Below are 21008 nucleotides of genomic sequence, written 5' to 3' on the forward strand. Positions count from 1 at the left end.
TTGGGCGCACCCGGACCTGCGGGCGCCGGCGCCTCCTTCCTTTCTGTTTCCGAAGTTGCACCGGGACCCTCGGCCTCTGGGCTGGAGGACGCCCGCGGCCCGGAAGGTGGGCGGCCCGGGGCCGGTGGGCCCGACGGCCCGAGCTTTTGTCTGGGCGCCGCGCGCCCGCCGCCCACCGTGGGCAGACGGAGACAGGAAGGGGTGCGAGGCTCGGGCCGGCGCGGGGAATCCGGAACCCAGCGAGTCCGCTCCACGGCGGCAGCGGCTAGAGGAAGCCGTGACCCCAGATGGCAGTATTTGGCCTCGGTTGGATCTAGAAGGGAAAGCAACCTCTCTTGGGACCAGGGGGGAGAAATCTGTATAAAACAAAGCCCTGGGTGTGTTTACAGCGTGAATTTACTCCGGGAAGATTCGTGTTTAGGAAGCAGGGGAAGAAAGTTGATTTACGAAGTAGAATCTGCACGATATTTGAAACAGGGTACGGGCTGGGTAGACTTGTCTGAGGAATAAAGCATTAGACGGGTTGAGTTATCGTGTGGACATGACTAGTTGAATAAGATGCTTACTTATAAGCTCGGGTGCATTTCCTCAGTGGAATGAAGATGTTTTGGAATGTTGAGGCCGAGATGTAGAACGTTTTTTCCTTCCGTCAGGCGTCGTTGAGGAAGTACTATATATGCTGCATTTAAATCGTAACCCACATATTATTATTAAGTGGTTTTATATGACAGAGGCAAAGTTAAAGTGTATTTTCTCAGTTTTGTTGGACGTTTTTCGGGCTGATGTATATTACGAGGTGATCCTGAATCTCACTTGTCTTATGAATCGGGGGAACCCAGAGACAGCCCAAACGGTTTTGGCTTGGAACTTTCATCAAGTCAGTAGGACAGCATGCGAACGGTTCTCAGTTTTTGCTGCTTAGTTCATACCTCAACTCTTGGTCTGAAAATTTTCAGTTCAGTTTGGATCTGCCTAATCCCTGCCAACAGTGTACGCTTTCTGCATCTGGTCATTCGTAAGACCCTTGTATTCAGTGTTAACTGCACTTTGGTGTTTCATGGGTGAGGTTCCTGTTACCTGTTTTGTTTTGTTTTGTTTTGCGGTACGCGGGCCTCTCACTGTTGTGGCCCCTCCCGTTGCGGAGCACAGGCTCCAGACGCGCAGGCCCAGCAGCAGCCATGGCTCACGGGCCCAGCCGCTCCGCGGCACGTGGGATCCTCCCGGTCCGGGGCACGAACCCGTGTCCCCTGCATCGGCAGGCGGACTCTCAACCCCTGCGCCACCAGGGAAGCCCTTGTTTTGGTTTTTTAATTCGACCACACCCTATGGCCTATGATAGATATCATCTTTGACACTACATCAGATAGGACTCCTTGTGTCTCCTTTTCACTTACTGCCACTCCTGAGAGAGACTTCCATCACGTGAGGACCCATACTTCCTGTAGCTGGATTTGTTCCCTCCTCCTCGCATCAGTCAGCTCGATCGATCGCGGCACTTCTGGAGTTGTTAGCAACTTAAGTTCTTCTGGTTGCCTTGTTCACTTTATTTATTTATTTTATTTATATTTTTGGCTGCGTTGGGTCTTCATTGCTGTGCACTGATTTTCTCTAGTTGCGGTGAGCGGGGGCTCCTCTTCGTTGAGGTGTGTGGGCTTCTCATTGTGGTGGCGTCTCTTGTTGCAGAGCTCGGGCTCTAGGCGCACGGGCTTTCAGTAGTTGTGGCTCACGGGCTCTACAGTGCAGGCTCCGTAGTTGTGGCTCACGGGCTTAGTTGCTCCGCGGCATGTGGGATCTTCCCGGACCAGGGCTCGAATTCGTGTACCCTGCATTGGCAGCCGGATTCTTAACCACTGCGCCACCAGGGAAGCCCGCCTGTTCACTTTAAGATGATGCTACCTCTCAGGTACATTGAGGGAGATGATCTCTAAGCCAGGCCACTGGGCAGCAGGTTTTCCCCATAGTCCCAATAGAGAAGTTGGCTGTCAGCCATGGACCCTGCATTTGCCGACCCTCCAGGCGGCGGCTCACTGCTGCTTGTCTCCCCTAACCTTTCCTCAACTTTTATTAGCCCCACAATTTCTTGGGCCTGAGAAGAGTGGCTTCCTCTAAGGACCTCTAAGGCATCTGTGCCTTTGAAATTGGAGCCAGGGCCTCTGGAGTCTGTAGCTCGCAGGCTGTAGACCCCATTCTTCTCTAAAGAAGTCTCCTTCGGGCTTCCCTGGTGGCGCAGTGGTTAGGAATGCGCCTGCCAATGCAGGGGACACAGATTCGAGCCCTGGTCCGGGAAGATTCCACATGCTGCAGAGCAACTAAGCCCCTGTGCCATAACTACTGAGCCTGCGTTCTAGAGCCCATGAGCCACAACTACTGAGTCCACATGCCACAACCACTGAGCCCGCACGCCTAGAGCCCGTGTTCCGCAACAAGAGAAGCCACCACAATTAAGAAACCCGCACACCGCAATGAAGAGTAGCCCCCGCTCGGTGCAACTAGTGAAAGCCCACGCACAACAACGAAGACCCAACACAGCCAAAAATATAAATAAATAAATAAAAATTAAAAAAAAAAAAGTCGTCTCCTTCAAGGAGGGGTGGAAGTCTTGGAGTGTAGGCTTGCAGGTATGCTCGGCCACCTACTGTGTGAAAGGTCCCAGCGGAGACCCTGTTGGGACATTTCTGTTGCCCAGTCTGTCCCTGCAGCTGAGCCTAGCCCCTCATCCTTCATCAGAATTTTGCCTGCTCTGTCTTAAAAGTCTGTGTCCTTCCCTCGTCCCCACTCGAGGCTGGTGTTCAGTCCTGGGTGGTATCAGGCTCCCTTATGCCTGTCCTGCTGGGCTGGCCTGTCTGCCCCATGCCTTCCCACAGCAGCTTGGGTTTCCGCTGCTCCAGATGTTGGGCCCGGGGCAGGAGAGAGCCTTGGCTGGGCCTTCTCCCATGGACTTCCTTTGCTTCTCCAGTGCAGAACATGCTGGAAAATTCTTCAGCTCTGCTTTTTAGTTTGAGGAGATGCCACTCAAAGAAGGACTCTTAGTAAGGAGAATTCCATCTTGTGTTTTTTTAACCCCTGAAATGAAAATAGAATTATTCCTTTTTTAAAAAAAATTTTTTACTAAAAATGATTACTGCCTGTTTGTTAAAAAAAATAATTAGAGGGAATTCCCTGGCAGTCCAGTGGTTATGACTCCACACTTCCATTGCAGGGGACATGGGTTCTATCCCTGATCATGGAACTAAGATTCTGCATGCCGTGTGGTGTGGCCAAAATCAAAAAGAAAATTAGGAAATTATGCTGAAGAAGATCTCAGAAATTTATATGGCTATAACCACTGTGTTACTCATTATAATTGCTTAAAGAGTGAAGTTTTCATATGGGTCCCTGAAGCTTCCCAAAATTACATACGAAAGTTTTGTGACTTTGTGTGTAGGGGCATTTTTCTAGGGAAAAGGTCCTTAGCTTTCCTCAGATTCTCCAGAGGTCTGCCTATCCCCTGGGTTTCTGGTAGCTCCTGTGTTTTCATTCTCTTGCTCCTTACTCTCAGGATGTAAACAAACCGTAAGCCCTCCCTGGAGTCTGCAGGTGTGTGTTAAGGGCCCTGCAGCACAGCTAAAATCCAGCTTTTCCTGGGATATCCATTATACTTGAAGATTTGGGAACAGACATGATGTTGAAACAAATTTGTTGTACAGTTGAAGGCAACGTTAGCACGACAAGGAATTCCACGCTGTTTGGGGCTCTGGCTACCCTTCATGGGGCTAAGCGTCGGTGTGCTCCTGTTAGCAGCAGTTTGGTGAGGAACAAAGAACTGTCTGAATTGTAAAAACAGACAGCCACGTTTACTGTTCTTCTCACTGACTCCTCTTGACAGTTGAAACTCTAGCCCGCTGCCTTCTTGAAACTCTTCCCTGGCTCCAGTGATGCCACAGGCTCCTGCTGCTTTTCCTGCCTTTCTGGCCATTCCTTAGCAGGTTGCTCTTTTTCACCCGGCCCTTGGATGTTTTCAGTCTTGAAGGTACTGCCCAGGACCCTCTTTTCACTCTGCCCGTTCTCCCTGAACAACCTCGTGGACTTAAGTATTAAGTAGTTCAGCACTACGCAAGGCTGATCCCCAGCTGTGTATCTCAGCGCCGGTCCCTCCTGGCTGCTGCTGGCCACCTTCCTTGGACGTCCCGTGGGTCCCTCAGATTCCACGTGTGCATGGTGGTTTCTAGTTCTCTCTCCTGAGCCCCTTGTTCTTCTGTCGCTCAAGCTCGAAACCTCAGAGTCTTCCAGGACTCTTCCTGCTTGCGTGCTCCCTGTGCAGTCAGCCTCCTGGGTCTTCTAAACCGGCTCTGCTTCTAAAACGTCCCTGAATCATCCCCTCCTCCTCATTCCTTCTATGGCTTCTACTCAAGCCTTCATAACTCTCATCCCGGACTACTGTAGCATCCTCAGCTCATCTCCCTGTCTTTCATCTTGCCCACCACCAAAAAAATTCACTCCCCCCAGTGTTGCCAAAATACGATCATGTTGCTCCTGCATGTAAGTCCTTTAACTGCTCTTACAGGGGCCACTACTTCTGTAATGTGGCGTACGGGGCCTGCAGGTTTAGGCTCCTGCCACTTCAGGGCAGTTTTCCAGCAGTCATATCAAGCTATTCCTTGAATGTGTTATCTGGTTTCACATCTCTATCTTACTCTTCCTTCTGCTTAGAATATTCACTCCCTAACCCCACCCCTACTCCTGGCCTGCAGTGTCCTATCCTCCCTCTAAGACTCGTTTTAGTCACCACCCCCTGTGTCTGACACTTTTCCCAGCCTCCCTTCCCAGTGAAATGAGGCATTCCTTCTGGGTCAGCATTGCCAGAGCCCAGGCTTTAGAGCCATCACCTGGGTATTTCGGCTTCTCATTTATTGGGGAGACTACTTAACTGCACTGTGCCTCAGTTTCCTTATTTCCTTATTTCTAAATGGAGATGATAATAGTTCCTACCTCATAGGTTATCGATATAAATATTGAAAAGAGTGTTGCTTCAGCACATGTTAGCTTTTGATATTATCATCACTGTGTTGCAGTGTGTTTATGTGGTAACATGTCTTTCTTCCCCCAGACTGTAGTGCCTTTGAGAGTATGGAACAAACACATCTTACTCATCTTTGTAGTCCCAGCACCTAGCATTGAGTCTGTACATAATTCACAGCCAGAAAACAGTTGGGTGGGTAGCTGGGTGAAAGTGTGAGTGAGGGGGTGAATGAATGAGTCTGTAGCATAGATCACATGCTCTATTGGCTAGTGATGTCGAACATTTTTTCATGTGCTTATTGCCCATTTGTATATCTTTTTTTTGGGGGGGGGGAGAATTATCTGCTTAAATCCTTTGCTTATTTTATTTTATTTATTTATTTTGGGCTGCATTGGGTCTTTCTTGCTGCGCGCAGGGTTTCTCTAGTTGCAGCGAGTGAGGGCTACTCTTCGTTGTGGTGTGCGGGCTTCTCTTGTTGCAGAGCACGGGATCTAGGTGCACGGGCTTCAGTCGTTGTAGCACATGGGCTCAGTAGTTGTGGCGCACGAGCTTAGTTGCTCCGCGGCATGTGGGATCTTCCCGGACCAGGGCTCGAACTCATGTCCCCTGCATTGACAGGTGGATTCTTAACCACTGCGCCACCAGGGAAGTCCTCCTTTGCTCATTTTAAAATTGGGATATTTGTCTTTCTATTGTTGAGTTGTTTTATACCTTAAGGATACAACCCTTACCAGGTGTATAATTTGCATATAATTTCTCCCATTCTTCTTACTTGATAGTGCTCTTTTAAGCACAAAAGTTAAAAAAATTTTTTTATACTTATAATTGTGTCTTTTTTAAAAACATTTTTATTGGGGTATAATTGCTTTACAATGTTGTGTTAGTTTCTGCTTTATAAAAGTTTAAAATTTTGAAGTCCAGTTTATCTTCTTTTGTTACTTGTGCTTTTGGTGTCATATCCAAAAAATCATTGCCTCATCCAAGGTCATGAAGAGTTACCCTTATGCTTTCTTCTTAGAGTTTATGTTTTAGCCCTTACATTTAGGTCTTCTATCCATTTTGGGGTTAATTTTTTATATTGTGTGATGTAAGGGTCCAACTTCATCCTTTTGTATGTGGATATCCATTTATCCCCACACCATTTGTTGAACAGTCTGTTCTTTCCCCACTGAATTGTCTTGACAACCCTGTCGAAAATCAGTTGGTCATAAATATTGTGAGGCTTTATTTCTGAACTCTCAATTCTAGTTCATTGATCTGTATATCCATCCTTATGCCACTACCACACTGTTTTGTTTACTGTAGTTTCATAGTAAGTTTTGAAATCAGGAAGTGTAAGTCCTCCAACTTTGTTCTTCATTTGCAAGATTGTTTTGGCTATTTCAGGTCCCTTGCGTTTCCACATGAATTTCATCTTAATTTTTAAATTTTATTTTATTTTTGGCCATGCCACACGGCTTGCGGGATCTTAGTTCCCTGACCAGGGATTGAACCCAGGCCCCCTGCAATAGAAGCGTGGAGTCCTAACCACTGGACCACTAGGGAATTCCCTCCACATGAATTTTAGGATCAGCCTTTCAATTTCTGCAGATGAGCCAGCTGTGACTTTCTTCGGGGTTGCATTGAATTTGCGGACCACTTTGTTTCCACTTTAGTTGGAAACTTCTCTGTTGTTTCCTTTAACAATATTATCTTTCAGTCCATGAACATGGGATATCTTTTCACTAATTCAGGTTAATCCAAGTAATGTTAATTCCAGTATTTTAGAAATGAGGGATTGAAGGTTCTGCCCATGAATATTCTGGAGAATAGGATCTGATAGGAGGCACTTAGTTAATATTTGTGGAATGAAATGAACTACCTCAATAGTATTCCTTTTTGTTTTTTTTAGTTTTTATTTTTGGCTGCGTTGGGTCTTCGTTTCCGCTCACGGGCTTTTCTCTATCTCTAGTTGCAGCAAGCAGGGGCTACTCTTTGTTGCGGTGCACGGGCTTCTCATTGGGTGGCTTCTCTAGTTGTGGAGCATGGGCTCTAGGCGCACGGGCTTCAGTAGTTGTGGCACTCGGGCTCAGTAGTTGCGGCTCGCAGGCTCTAGAGCGCAGGCTCAGTAGTAGGTGGTGCACAGGCTTAGTTGCTCCGCGTCATGTGGGATCTTCCCGGATCAGGGCTCGAACCTGTGTCCCCTGCATTGGCAGGCGGATTCTCAGCTACTGCGCCACCAGGGAAGCCCAATAGTATTCCTTTTAAAATTTTATTTTAAAAAATATTTATCAATAGTACTCCTTTTAAGGATGATACTTGAGAGATGTTGATGGAGAAGAAGTGTTGGAATACTAAGATTTGTGTGTATGGGTGTGTGGACTCAATTTTCCTAACCAGATGGAGCTGAGGATATGAGTTCTGGGCTGATAAAATCAACAAACGGCTTTGGGGTTTGGGAGGCTGGTTTGTATGTGAAGTCAGTGGATGCCATCATTCCCTTTTGCTGAGAAGAACATTTCAGGCTGAAATTAACAAAGGGGCATTCTGGGTTACTTGAATGAATAGATGCACAGGTAGGATAGAGCAGAATTGAGTATTGGTTTGTGAACCTTTAGATGTAACCGAAAAGAGGTTAGGACAGAAGCCAAAACGAGGCTTGTTTCACCTTCCCTAATAGAGACCCTTCGATGTCTTTCTTACCTGTTGATTTTCTCAGTGGTCTTTAGGAGTATCCTGCATTACAAATGTTGCTCAGTTGACTCCTGACCAGCAAGCTGGCCCGCGAAGCTGCAGGCAGCATCAGCTTTTCTAGCTTGTTTGGCAGCCTGGCAGAGAGGGCCTGAAAAAAGGTCTTTGGAAACAGCCACCCTTATACCTCTTCCTTCAAGGCGTTGTCATTTTCCAGGATGTCTCAGCTGCCATCGAGATCCGGGCGGATTTGGTTTTTTTCATCGTTTGGAAAAGTGCCTCTTCAGATGAGAATGAACTTTGGAAAGCACAGGAAGGTGGGCTTGCTTCACAGTCAAGTACAAGCTTTGTGACTGTGGCCGGATCGACCCAACTCTCTTACTTTTGAGTGGCCAGAGAGGCCAGAGGTGCTCAGCTGCTATGTATACCTGACGCTCCTGAGTGGGAGGCAAGAGCCATGTTTGGACTCCTGAAATTTTTTCTTTTTCTCGGTCCTTCACCAGAGAAACTAGTCCTTAGACTCTCCTGCTCCAGGGTCAGAGTGTGAGCCCTTCACCTCTGGTTTTGTCCTTGGAGCCTGAACCATGGGCTGCCTTCTCTGTACCTGACTCAAGGCTTTGAATCGCCCACCCCTTGGCCCATGTTTCAGGGATTTGAGGAGTGGGTTGCTAACAGGATGTGTGCTCTTTACCAGAGAGTCTTCCAGGCTGTGAAGAGAGGGAGAAACCTTCCTGGTCTCCATTTCTCTGGAAATTGATGTGCTTCTCTGCACCTCCTGTTGGCACCTGTCCTACTAAGGGCATCAAGGCACTAGCTGTGGGCCCCTTCCAGGGCGTGTGGTCAGTTCCCATGGACTCTGGGGTCTCTTGTCCTACTTGGCCTGTGCGTCGCTGTGGTTTATAGTGTTTAGATGTGGTTTTAGTGTTTAGACGCACATCCTCTGCTGGCTCCGTGACCTGGAGCCGGTCTCTTAACCTCTAGCTCCAGTTTCCTCATCTGAAAAATGGCATCTCTCGTAGGGTTATTATTGGGAAATTAGGTAATATCATACGTAAAACGAAGAGCAGGATGACAGGCACTTGCAAGTACCCACCTGCACTGCTGTCACCGTCCCTGTCATCCCTGCTTCCACTCAGCACTCCTTGCTGCTTAGTTTTCAGGTCCACAGTCCCTTACGTGCTGTTCTCAAATCTAAAGTCTCTGAAAACTGATTTTTTTTTTTTCTCCCATTACTCATCTGGCAGCAAGACCTGACCTGAATTGACAGGTGGTGCCACGGCTGCAGAACTGCCCATGTCCATGACTAGGGGCCCCAGACCTCCCTGGGCTGTTGTGCGTGGGGAGGCCCTCCACTGCTTGCAGGAGGAGTAACTTGCATTGGGGCAGCCCCTCACCCCACCGGGTGGGGTGGCTTGTGGGAGCAGCAGGGTCAGGGCACAGGGAGGTGAGGACACGTGAGCCAGTGGAGCTGGGTCTCCTTTCCTCTTTGGAGTTCAGAGCGATAAAGATCCAGAGCCGCAGCACTTCCTGACGTGGGTGCCTCACCACCAGAGGCTTTGCAGTTTCCTTGAATGCTGCAGGCTTTTGGGAAAAAAATCTGAGGGAAGGGATCCACTTAAGGTGTCAGTACCAAAAGGTGTGTGTGGGACCTTCGGGTCTGCACAGGGACCACGGCTCTGCAGGATAAAATGATGGGGGTCAAGGCTTGATTCTCGGAGAACCATGGGCTGTTTCCCTTGCTGATGTGGTTGTAAGTTTCTAAGCAGCCCCAGTAGTTTGGGGGTGGGGAGCTGTATGCATTTTGGGAGAGGGGGTCCCTGGAAGGAAGATCCTCTGCACTGTGGTACATCATAACCACACTTCTGGGCCCAGGAGCTAGTGAGCGATGGGATTTTGTTTAGGGATCCACATATGACAAGCAATTAAAATGAAAAGCCTGAGATGGACTGAAGCTTGTTTAATTGGCTGAGATGGGCTTTAAGGATTCGATGCCAATTAGATCAGATAGTTTTGGGGTGAGAGTGTGTCTCTCTGACGGAGGGATGAACCATTTTTCAGCAAACTCAGAAAGGTGCTTCAGGTGAGACACTTTCCCGACCATCCTGGTCCTTCCTACTTCTGATCCTGGGTGGACAGTGTCCCAGCGGCTGGTCTCTGATCCTGGTTTGCAAGAGGCTCTGGGGCTGGTGGCCAGGTTGTAAGGACCTCAGAGCAGGACATGTGGCTGGCTTGTGCCCTGTTCAGCATTTAGTACCACTTTCTGTTCATCTGCCTGTCTGTGTTTCCCTGAGTCACAGGGAGAAGTTCTCAGAAATCAGTTCCTTAGGGTTTACTGTCTCATTCTCTTGGGGTCTGGTTTATTGAGCACATGCTAGGTGCCAGCCATCTTGTCGAGGGACAGTGGTGACAAGACACCCTCCATAACTGCCTTTCTGAGTCCCTGTCTCAAACGGAAGACCCATGAGAGAACAGACAGTTATGCTGTGACAGGGGCCCAGTGCAGGGCGGTCAGGAAGGGCTGCCCGGAGAAGGCAGTGTTTGAACTGGGTCCTGCAGCCTGAGCAGGCATTAGTCGAGTGGGGCTGGGGTGGGGGGGTGTCCCTCGCAGAGAGAACAGAGGCGGATTGTGTGGCCTCCCTGCGGAAGCACAGGTAGACTCTCCAAAGCAGGGTGTCCCTGTCAGCTTCCCGGGGCTGCCATAGTGGAGCACCACAAACGGGGTGGCTTAATGTACGGATGCCAAGGGAGGAAGGGGTGTTGGTGGGATGACTTGGGAGATTGGGATTGACATATATACACTATTGATACTATGTATAAAATAGGCAATCAATGAGAACCTACCGTATAGCACAGGGAACTCTACTCAGGGTGACCTAAATGGGAAGGAAATCTAAAAAAGAGGGGATGTATTTGTACATAAAGCTGATTTACTTTGCTGTACAGCAGAAACTAACACAACATTGTAAGGCAACTATACTCCAATAAAAATTAAAAAAAACAAACCCAGAAAAACTGGGTGGCTTAAACAAACGTATTCTCTCACAGTTCTGGAGCCTAGAAGTCAGAAGTCAAGGTGTTGCAGGGCGGTGCTTTCTGTGACGGCTCTAGGCAAGGACCCTTCCTTGCCTCTTCCAGCTTCTGGCTTTTGCTGGCTTCCTTGACGTTTCTTGGCTTGTAGATGGCGGCATCCCTCCAGGCACATGGCCGTCTTCTCTTTGTGTCTTCACATAAGGCTTCTCTGTGCTTGTGTCCAAATTTACCCCTTTCACAAGGACACCAGTCCTATTGGATTAGGGCCACCCTCGTGACCATATTTTAAAAGTTTCGTCTGTAAAGACCCAATTTCCAAGTAAGGTCACGTTCTGAGGTTGTGGGGTTAGGACTTCAACATATCTTTTGGGTGAACACACTTCAACCCATAACCCCCCGGACTCGGGGCCTGGCCGGCCCTGCGGGCCCCCATCTCACCAGTCCTGTGTGTGCTCCCACAGAACCGGGCCGTAGGTCGGCCCAAGGGGAAGCTGGGCCCCGCCTCTGCGGTGAAGTTGGCCGCCAACCGGACCACGGCGGGAGCTCGCCGGCGCCGGACGAGATGCCGCAAGTGCGAGGCCTGCCTGCGGACGGAGTGTGGAGAGTGCCATTTCTGCAAGGACATGAAGAAGTTCGGGGGCCCCGGGCGGATGAAGCAGAGCTGCATCATGCGGCAGTGCATCGCGGTGAGTGCCCCCAGGGGCGCCCCTCCCAGTGGCTGCAGTGCTTCCCCCCCCACCCCGGGAGTGTAGGTGGCAGCCCTTCCTTGCTGCAGGCCGCGGGGCTCCTGAATGCAGGCCCCACCTGTGCCTCAGGCCAGTCTGTTCCTCTGCTCGTTGGTCTGTCCAGTCCCTCCGCTTGAAGAGAACGTGGCCGCAGCAGAAACCCCGGAGGGGTGCTCCCTCCTGGGAAGAAAGGGGAGACTAATGCTGTTTTCAGATTCCACACTGCAGGACTCTGGGGTCCTGCCATGTGCTCAGGCTCCCTTTCCTTCATAGTCTGCTGGTCTTACAACTCCTTCCTTCCCTAGATGACTGAGTACTTTGAAGTCTCTGCCATTAAAGATGTCAGGGCAGCCTGTCCTGTCTGTGACCCTGTTGCCAACATTTATGGTCCAGTTCATGATGGTTCTGGGCCCTCCCTTCCTTCCTGTCCTGCCTTCGAAGTCAGAGGTCTGGGTGGAAGGTCAGTGCCCCTCCTGAGGGGGCCGTCCCAGAGAAGGAGGACTGATTTATGGTGTCCAGGAGGAGCTGGGCCGCTGGAAAGCCTGGCCTGCCCCTCCTGGCCATCTCGCCTGGACTCTGGCCTTGCCCCAGGATAGGGCAGTGGTCTCAGGCTCTGCAAGGTCCTGGCTCTGCTCGTGTATCCCCCCTGCACACTCTCAGGCATTCTGCCTTCCTTGGGGCACTGCTCCGGGCCCCGGGGTCCTCCCTGAGGGAGCAGTGATCTCTGTGCTCCCACAGGAAAGCAGGCTCAGCAGGAGGGACAGGATCCTTGGCCCTGGGCAAGACCCTCACAGGCCCAGCCTGGCATCAGGCGAGGCTTCCTCCCTGGCTGCTGATGCCCCTCCAAGCTTGGGGCACCTTCCCCTTCTCCCTCCAACACATACTGCTTGTGTTTTTGTGTTTTCTTTATGTCTGTCTCTCTTTTTAAAATTGTGGTCCAAAACGTATACACTTTACCATCTTGACCATTTTTAAGTGTACAGTCCAGTGATATTACCTATATGCTCGTTGTTGTGCAAACTGATCTCTAGAACTTTTTCATCTTGCCAAATGGAAACTCTATATCCATTGAACAGCAACTCCTCCCCCAGCCCTGGGCAACCACCTTTCTACTTTCTGTTTCTAATTGTGACTACTTTGGACACCTCATGTAAGTGGATTCAGGCAGGATGTCTCCCTCTGTGAGCTTATTTCACTTAGCTTTAATGTTTTCAGGGTTCATCCACATTGTAGCATGTGTCAGGATTTCCTTCTTCTTAAAGGCTGAATAATGTTCCCTTGTATGGATGTGCTGCATTTTCTTTATCTGTTTATCTGCTCATGGACATTTAAGTTGCTTCCACCTCTTGGCTATTGTGAATAATGCTGCAATGAACACGGGTGTGCCAGTATCTCTTTGAGATCCTGCTTTGCATTGTTTTGGATATATTGCTATATCCAAAAGCATATTGCTATATATATATATATATGTATATATATGTATATATATATATATATATATATATATCTCAATCAGAAGTAGGATTGTTGGATCATATTGTTGTTTTGTTTTTAATTGAGTAATCTCCATACTGTTTCCCACAGTGGTTGCTCTATTTCATATTCCCACCAATAGTGCACAAGGGTTTCAGCTTTTCCACATCCTTGCCAACACTTGTTATTTTTTTCTTCTTTTCTTTTTTTTGTTTTTTAAAGATGACATTGGGGGTAAGAGTTTTAATTAATTAATTAATTTTTGCTGTGTTGGGTCTTCGTTTCTGTGCGAGGGCTTTCTCTAGTTGTGGCAAGCGGGGGCCACTCTTCATCACGGTGCGCGGGCCTCTCTTGGTGCAGAGCACAGGCTCCAGACGTGCAGGCTCAGTAGTTGTGGCTCATGGGCCTAGTTGCTCCGTGGCATGTGGGATCCTCCCAGACCAGGGCTTGAACCCGTGTCCCCTGAATTAGCAGACAGATTCTCAACCACTGCGCCACCAGGGATGCCCCTATTTTTTTCTTTTTTGATAGTGGCCATCCTAATGAGTGTGAGGTGATACCTCACTGTGGTTTTGATTTACATTTCTCTGATGATTAGTGATGTTGAGCATCTTTTCATGTGATTGTTGGTCATTTGTAGGCCTTCTTTGTACAAAGGTCTGTTGAAGTCCTTTGCCTATTTTAAAAGTGGATTGTTTGTATTTTGTTGTTGAGTTATAGAATTCTTCATATATTCTGGATATTAACCCCTTATCAGATAACATGGTTTGTAAATATTTTCTTTCATTATACGTTGCCTTTTCACTCTCTTGATTGTTTCCTTTGCTGTGTAGACATTTGCAGTCTCGTTGCTTGTGTTTTTGTCACCTGTACCAGGTCATTTGAATGGATTTCAGGGAGTTTGAGCGCCCCCTTGAAATTAAATACAGATTTTTATATGTGTGCCTGTGTGTATGTGCATTTTTCTGGAGTGAGGGTCCATGACTTATTGCATTCTGTCATGGTTTAAGAGAAGTTGTCCATAGGGACTCTGGGTTTTGAGAACAGTGTCACCTAAAACTTGGCATGTTAGCAGTGCCCCAGGACCCTCTCTTCCTCTTAATTTTTTTTTTTTAATTAATATTTTTGGCTGTCTTGGGTCTTCATTGCTGCGCGTGGGCTTTCTCTAGCTGTGGCGAGCAGGGTCTACTCTGTTATGGTGGGTGGGCTTCTCATTGCGGTGGCTTCTCTTGTTGCGGAGCACGGGCTCTAGAGCACAGGCTCAGTAGTTGTGGCACCTGAGCTTAGTTGCTCCGCCGCATGTGGGATCTTTCTGGACCAGGGCTTGAACCCATGTCCCCTGCATTGGCAGGCGGATTCTTAACCAGTGTGCCATCAGGGAAGTCCCCGTCTCTTCCTCTTTAGCCATACTTTCTCTTTCACCCTCACCTTCCCTCCAGTGACCCAGGTCCAGTTACAGGAAGCTGTCTCTGCTGTCACCTGTTCTTTGCAGCCCTGGTGTCTGGCCCAGTGCCTGACACAGGGATTGTCGGTTGAAGGAAACCTGACTTTTGTGTGTGTCTTCCTCTCCAACCTGGGACTGATGGCAAATGCAACCTTAGCCCAACCCTCACTTGAGGTCCTTGCTCTTCTTCCAGGCTTCGCACTTTGTTGGGGCACTTCCTGCCATGTTTTACCCACCTCTGACCCAGGCAGGCCCACCTCTACTACTCTTCCAGGCCCTTTTTCCTGATGAGTGAGTCTCTCTCTTCCCATGGCGGAGGCTTCCTCCACAGACTTTATCCCTTCCCACTGCCCAGCACCCTCTCCCTGTAGCCCTGGCTGGGGTTTCCCCTCCTGCAGTAACTTTGCAGAGACTGGTTCTGTCTCTCCTCGCCTACTTCAGAGTCTGAACGAATGATGACTCTTTTGCCTTCAGTGTTCTATCCATTTTACAGACTTTTCCAGTTATTGGTGGAGTGTATATCCCAGCTTATTTGAAGCTATTCTAAGTCAGTTTAATAAAAATTGATTGTGTGTTTCCTCTGGATCCCAAGTACTGGGAGGTGGACGTTTATAAGGAGGAGAGAGTGAGAGCTTGTCCGCAGGGGTTTATAGTCTAATACATCAGCTCTCAAACTTTGTGGTCTTGGGACCCCTTTGCTCTCTTAAAAGTTATGAAAACCCCAAAGAGCTTTCATTTATGTGGGTTATTTATTTATTAATATTACTGTAATAAAAAATTTTTAATATTTTGAATTCATTTAAAAATTATAAGAAACCCACTGCATGTTAACATAAATAACATTTTTAGGAGAAATAACATCTTCCGAAACAAAAATGATTAGTAGGAAAAATAGCATCGTTATATGTTTTTGTAAATCTTTTTTATGCCAGGTTCAGTAGAAAAGACCTAGATTTTCATATATGCTTCTATATTCATTCTGTGATGTTGTTTTGGAGGCACTATATGAGGAAAACCTGGCCTCATAAATATGTGGTTGAAAAAGGGAGGAGTCTTTTTTGATGTTTGTTTGTTTTATTGTTTTTTGCGGTACGCGGGCCTCTCACTGCTGTGGCCTCTCCCGTTGCGGGGCACAGGCTCCAGACACGCAGGCTCAGCGGCCATGGCTCATGGGCCCAGCCACTCCGCGGCATGTGGGACCCTCCCGGGCCGGGGCATGAACCCGTGTCCCCTGCATCGGCAGGCGGACTCTCAACCACTGCACCACCAGGGAAGCCCGTGGGAGGAGTCTTTTAATAGCCTTTTCAGATAATCGTGGATATACTTCTCTTCCACCACCAGAGCTCAACAGGTGGCAAGTGCTTAAAGGTTAGTTGCAATGTGGAATCTGAATCTGTATCAGTGAACTTTGCCTACTGTTGCATTAAAATTCATTTGTCGTTCTTGCCCCTCATTTGCTTATGCCTAATGTTATAACATCAGATATTGGTCATTTGGAAAACACTGGCTCACTGAGTTTTACAGATTTTCCAAATAGGGGTACATAGTGTTATACAGTGTTTAAAAAAAAAACACACACATTTGTTAACACCAGCACCAGTGTCCTCAGAAAAGTCTTTAAGTATCGGGAAACTGTCTAGCTCACGGTGGCTGATGTAAGTTTTCCAAAATTCTGATTTTTGTTTGAAAATTCAAATTTCATCATCTGCAACAAATGTTTTAAGTGATATTTCTGAAAGTGACAGACTTACTTATTTCATCTTTGAGAAGATGTGCCAATACCCTTTTTTTTTTAAATAATCAGTCATTCTTTCAAGTAAAATGGTGTTCTATGGAGAAAGTGATCAGTTCAGTTCACGGCTTGATCACAAGAACTTTTCCTTTAGATAACCGTCATCCTTTGGTATTCAGCTGAAGTAGTTGATGCATACTTCCTATTTTGTCACGCAGAATATTAAAAGAATGTGTACTCGGAGTTCAGAGTTTTAATAAAATTAATAATTCTTACTGCTTTATCAAAGATATCCTTAAATGAAACTGGTGAGCTTTTTAAGGAGCATGTGGCCGGGAACGGCCCAGCGACTGCCTGGGCACATTGGAGCCTCTGCCCTGACAGGTGCCAGCAGTCTCACCCACCAGTGCAAGCATCAACACAGTGAAAAAGGCAGATGATGTCTTAGTGGTATTCTGAAGATAGTTTGACCTCCCTGTAAAGTCTTGAGGACCCGGAGTTCTTAGACTGTGCTTTGATAGCCGCTGGAGAGATGCGGCCTCAGCCCCTACAGATCTGGGCTCGGTTCATGCCCCACCTCCTCCTGCAGGTCTTTTCTTATATGTGAGGCTGTCCCTGACCTCTCCGTTTCAGATTAGCCCTCCTTTCTCCCACCTCACTGCTGACCTGGCCCTCCTTGCTTTATTTTTCTCCATTTCCCTTGTCACCATCTAACAGACTCTTCTTCATTTTGCTCACCTCCCTCCACTAAAATGTAAGCTCAGGATGGCAGAGACTTTTATCTGTCTGGTTCAGTGCTATAGCCAGCACTTGGAGTGGTACCTGGCACGTGGAGGTAGTAGCCAGATAAGAGTTTGAATGAATGAATGAATGATGGGCTGGTTCTCCCCCAGCTCCTGGAAGGCCCGAGGCGAGTACCTCATTGCCTTTGATGTGTTTCCCATGGGGTCCTGGCTGTGCTGACCCCTGTGTGTTCTCCCCGCTCTTCAGCCAGTGCTGCCCCACACCGCCGTGTGTCTAGTGTGTGGCGAGGCAGGAAAAGAGGACACAGTGGAAGAGGAAGAAGGCAAGTTTAACCTCATGCTCATGGAGTGCTCCATCTGCAACGAAATCATCCACCCTGGATGCCTTAAGGTGAGCAGCCTCGGGGGCATCTGGCTGTGCCGCCTGGCGCCTCACCCTGGGCCTCTGGTGGTGCTGATGCGGCGGGGGTTTGGGGGGTGGAGGGGAGTGAGACTAGGTTCCCTCCCTGGAGGACTCTGAGTCTGGGGGATTCTCTGTGTCCGATGATAAGCTGAGGGCTAGAAGGTTCTGGAGTTGCTCAGACCTCGCACCCATGTCTTTGAGGGAGTGAAGACACACACATTCCACCTCCCGGGACCTCAGAACCACAGAGAGTTCCCAGAGTCTTGCACCTGGGCCAGAGGGAGAGAGTGGGTAGTTGGGCTGCTCTCAGGGCTTCTGGGAAAAAAGGCCTGGGCCAGGCGAGGGCAGGTCCTGTAACAACAGGTGGTTGCATTCCTGTCCCATGTACCAGGAACCTGTTCCCTTGGTGTGCCCAGGGCAGGACTGCCTCCTGGGGACCATCGTGCTGTGCCTGCCTGTCTTGGGCAGCAGGTTCCACCTTTGAAAGGAAGAGACTGCTCTGGGCTGACACATACCTCATACCTCTGCCTCAAGAGAATGTCAGCCTACTTGGCACCTCCCATCAGCCCAGCTCTATCTGTGTTCAGAGAGATGAGAGTGGGCCTGCCCCAAAGGGTGCTTCAGCTCTGAGGTGTCCGTCCCCTTTCCCTCGGTGCTGGTAGTGGGGTTTGTCGTGACACTCCCCTCTCCCCAGCACACACACCTCCCCCTCTGAAAAGGGGTGCTATGCTTTTCCCCTGGCGCCTGGTCACTTCTCTCTCTCCCGGATCAGAAGCTCCAGGGAAAGCACATCTCACTTGCTGATAACCACGCACCCAGTTCGGTGCTGTTAAATGACTGAATGGTTTGTGGGTCCTTGCTGGGTGCCAGGCCCTGAGCTAATTGCTTTCACTAGGTTAACTCATTGAATTCTCACATAACTCCAGTGAGATAGGCACACTCCATTTTATGGCTGAGGGCACTGGCCCACAGAGATGGAGTGATTTGCCCAGGGTCACTGAGCTAGGAAGAGGCACTATCAGGATTTGAACCCTGACCTGAATGCAGAGCCACCCGTCTTAACCACTCTTGTTTTCTCTTGGCCAGAGGTGGTATGGAAATGGCTTTTGGGAGGGGGAGTTGATGCTTTTGGAGGAGCTGGCCCTGTCCACCCCCTCCCTGCTTGCTGACTGGTGTGTGTCCCTCCCAGATTAAGGAGTCAGAGGGCGTGGTCAACGATGAGCTTCCAAACTGCTGGGAGTGTCCAAAGTGTAACCACGCCGGCAAGACCGGGAAAGTGAGTGCCGGGCTCCAAGTCCCAGGGGTCAGCCCGGGAGGGGGTAGACCTTGGCCTTGCCAGACCCAGCCTGTCTCCCCGCCCACGGTGATGTAGGCTTGAGGGGTACCGCGGACTCGGGGGCAAGGGCACGTCCAAAGATATACAGTCCGTGTGTTCCTTCTCTGTTTTTGGCCTACAAGCAAAAGCGTGGCCCTGGCTTTAAGTATGCCTCAAACCTGCCCGGCTCCCTGCTCAAGGAGCAGAAGATGAACCGGGACAGCAAGTGGGGGCAGGAGCCTGCCAAGCGGAGGAGTGAGTGTGAAGAGGCGCCCCGGCGCAGGCCAGACGAGCACCCCAAGAAGGTGCCCCCTGACGGCATTCTGCGCCGAAAGTCAGACGATGTGCACCTGAGGAGGAAGCGGAAATACGAGAAGCCCCAGGAGCTGAGTGGACGCAAGCGAGTACGACCTGGAGGGACGGGCAGCGAGGGGTGGCCTGGCTGGTCCCGGGTGCAGGGGCCCGCGGGCGGGGGCGGGGATGGGCAGCGGGGAGAGCCGAAGTCACGGAAGTCCTGAGAGCCCGGCCCGAGAGAAAGGAGGGGAAAACCAGCGAGTCACTCCTCTTCCCACCCCTTTAGGCCTCGACGCTTCAAACGTCCCCCGGTTCCTCCTCTCACCTCTCGCCGAGGCCCCCTCTAGGCAGCAGCCTCAGCCCCTGGTGGAGATCCAGTCTCACTTACTTCCAGCAGCAGCTAGTAGCTTCCCAGGCCTCAGCCCCGAGGCTCTGGCTCGTGGTTCCGGCGTGGGGCCTGGGAAGCTGAAGCTGCCGCGGGGAAGCCCTGTGGATCTGGGGAACCTCGGAGGATCCTGGCGGCCCCTCTTCGCCCACCGGCCCTTCCAGCATCAGCCACGAGGTGGCGCCTGGTTGTCTTCTCCTCGTTCTAGCCATTAAGGCTCGGCCGGGAATCCTGCAGACCCTGCCTCTGGGACAGGCTCCCTGAGCCAAGTCCGACCTGAATGGGCGACTGCATATCTCTGGGTCTGTCCAGGGGTGGGAGGTCAGTTGGGTGGGGACAGCTCTATCACTCTCTGCCAGTTCCAGCTTCTTCCTTAAAACCAGCAGGCAGGGCCCACCCGTCTGTCAGAGCAGAGAAGATGGGATTTGTTGGGAAGGTGACCCTCCAGCCTCTGTTGGTGGGGCTGGGTGTAGAGGGGACCAAGTCCCACGAACGCTGGGAGCAAGCTCTGCATCCTTTCTTTTCTGTGACAGCTAAAACCCGGCAAAGAAGATAAGCTTTTCAGGAAAAAGGTACCATCTTCCGCCCTCGCCCCAGGCCTGCTCCTGGGGCAATGGGTCCTGGGGTGGAGGGTGGGAGGCCTGGGTGGGCGCAGCCCCGGGTCTAGGGGCTCACCCCCCCCACGCTCCCCCTCCTCCCTCAGCGGCGGTCCTGGAAGAACACTGAGGACCGAATGGCTCTGGCCAACAAGCCTCTCAGGCGCTTCAAGCAGGAGCCGGAGGACGACCTGCCCGAGGCGCCCCCCAAGACGAGGGAGAGCGACCACTCCCGCTCCAGCTCCCCCACCGCCGGCCCCAGCACGGAGGGGGTGGAGGGCCCCGAGGAGAAGAGGAAGGTGAAGATGCGCCGGAAGCGGCGACTTCCCAACAAGGAGCTGAGCAAAGAGCTGAGCAAGGAGCTCAACCAGGAGATCCAGAAGACGGAGAGCAGCCTGGCCCACGAGAACCACCAGCCCATCAAGTCGGAGCCTGAGAGCGAGAATGAGGAGCCCAAGCGGCCCCTGGGCCTCTGTGAGCGCCCTCACCGCTTCAGCAAGGGGCCCAATGGCACCCCCCGGGAGCTGCGGCACCAGCTGGGGCCCAGCCTGCGCAGCCCGCCCCGAGTCATCTCCCGGCCCCCTCCCTCCGTGTCCCCGCCCAAGTGCATCCAGATGGAGCGACATGTGATCCGGCCGCCCCCCATCAGCCCCCCGCCCGACTCGCTGCCCCTGGATGATGGGGCGGCCCACGTTATGCACAGGGAGGTGTGGATGGCCGTCTGCAGCTACCTCAGCCACCAAGACCTGTGTGTCTGCATGCGGGTCTGCAGGACCTGGAACCGCTGGTGAGGGGCACCGGCTGAGTTTGGATGGGGGCACCAGGGGGTCAGGGTAAGGCTTAAGCTAGGCCAGGGATGGCGCGTGCGTCCCCAATGGAGTCACTCGTGATGCTCCTTCTTTCTAAGCCCCGTCCAGCTTAAGTATCCTCCTCAAAGAGGTCTAGCAGCTACAGTCAGTGTGGTCTTGTCAAAAGAGGTGAACCCTATTTGCTTTCCTGATTTAGCTTCTTGGAAGATGAACTGAGGACCAGGGAGAGTCCTTGTCCTTAAAGAGCTAGCCCAGGTCGCGAGTGCCGCGCCAGTTCCTGATCTTAATCCCTGCTTTGATAGTTCCCAGCTGGAACGGTCTCTGACCTTGGCCGAGTTACTTACCTTCATCTGTGAACAGGCATGATGCAGGGTTGTTTTGAGATATGGC

At 50.5% G+C, this 21008-nt stretch overlaps 1 protein-coding gene across 1 annotated transcript in view; it reads left to right on the top strand.

The window, feature by feature from the left end:
- The window catches only part of KDM2B (lysine demethylase 2B), a 121694-nt gene that overhangs the window by 90369 nt on the left and 10317 nt on the right, over positions 1 to 21008 (top strand). Inside the window, exons 13-19 of the mRNA XM_024758707.1 lie at positions 11161 to 11385; positions 17064 to 17207; positions 18409 to 18495; positions 18678 to 18938; positions 19115 to 19231; positions 19747 to 19785; positions 19917 to 20596. Of these exons, the coding sequence (XP_024614475.1) occupies positions 11161 to 11385; positions 17064 to 17207; positions 18409 to 18495; positions 18678 to 18938; positions 19115 to 19231; positions 19747 to 19785; positions 19917 to 20596 (1553 nt within the window). The remainder of the gene's footprint in view (positions 1 to 11160; positions 11386 to 17063; positions 17208 to 18408; positions 18496 to 18677; positions 18939 to 19114; positions 19232 to 19746; positions 19786 to 19916; positions 20597 to 21008) is intronic.

Source organism: Neophocaena asiaeorientalis, unplaced genomic scaffold, assembly GCF_003031525.2.
Source record: "Neophocaena asiaeorientalis asiaeorientalis breed wild unplaced genomic scaffold, Neophocaena_asiaeorientalis_V1.1 scaffold77, whole genome shotgun sequence".
NCBI classification, from domain to species: domain Eukaryota; kingdom Metazoa; phylum Chordata; class Mammalia; order Artiodactyla; family Phocoenidae; genus Neophocaena; species Neophocaena asiaeorientalis.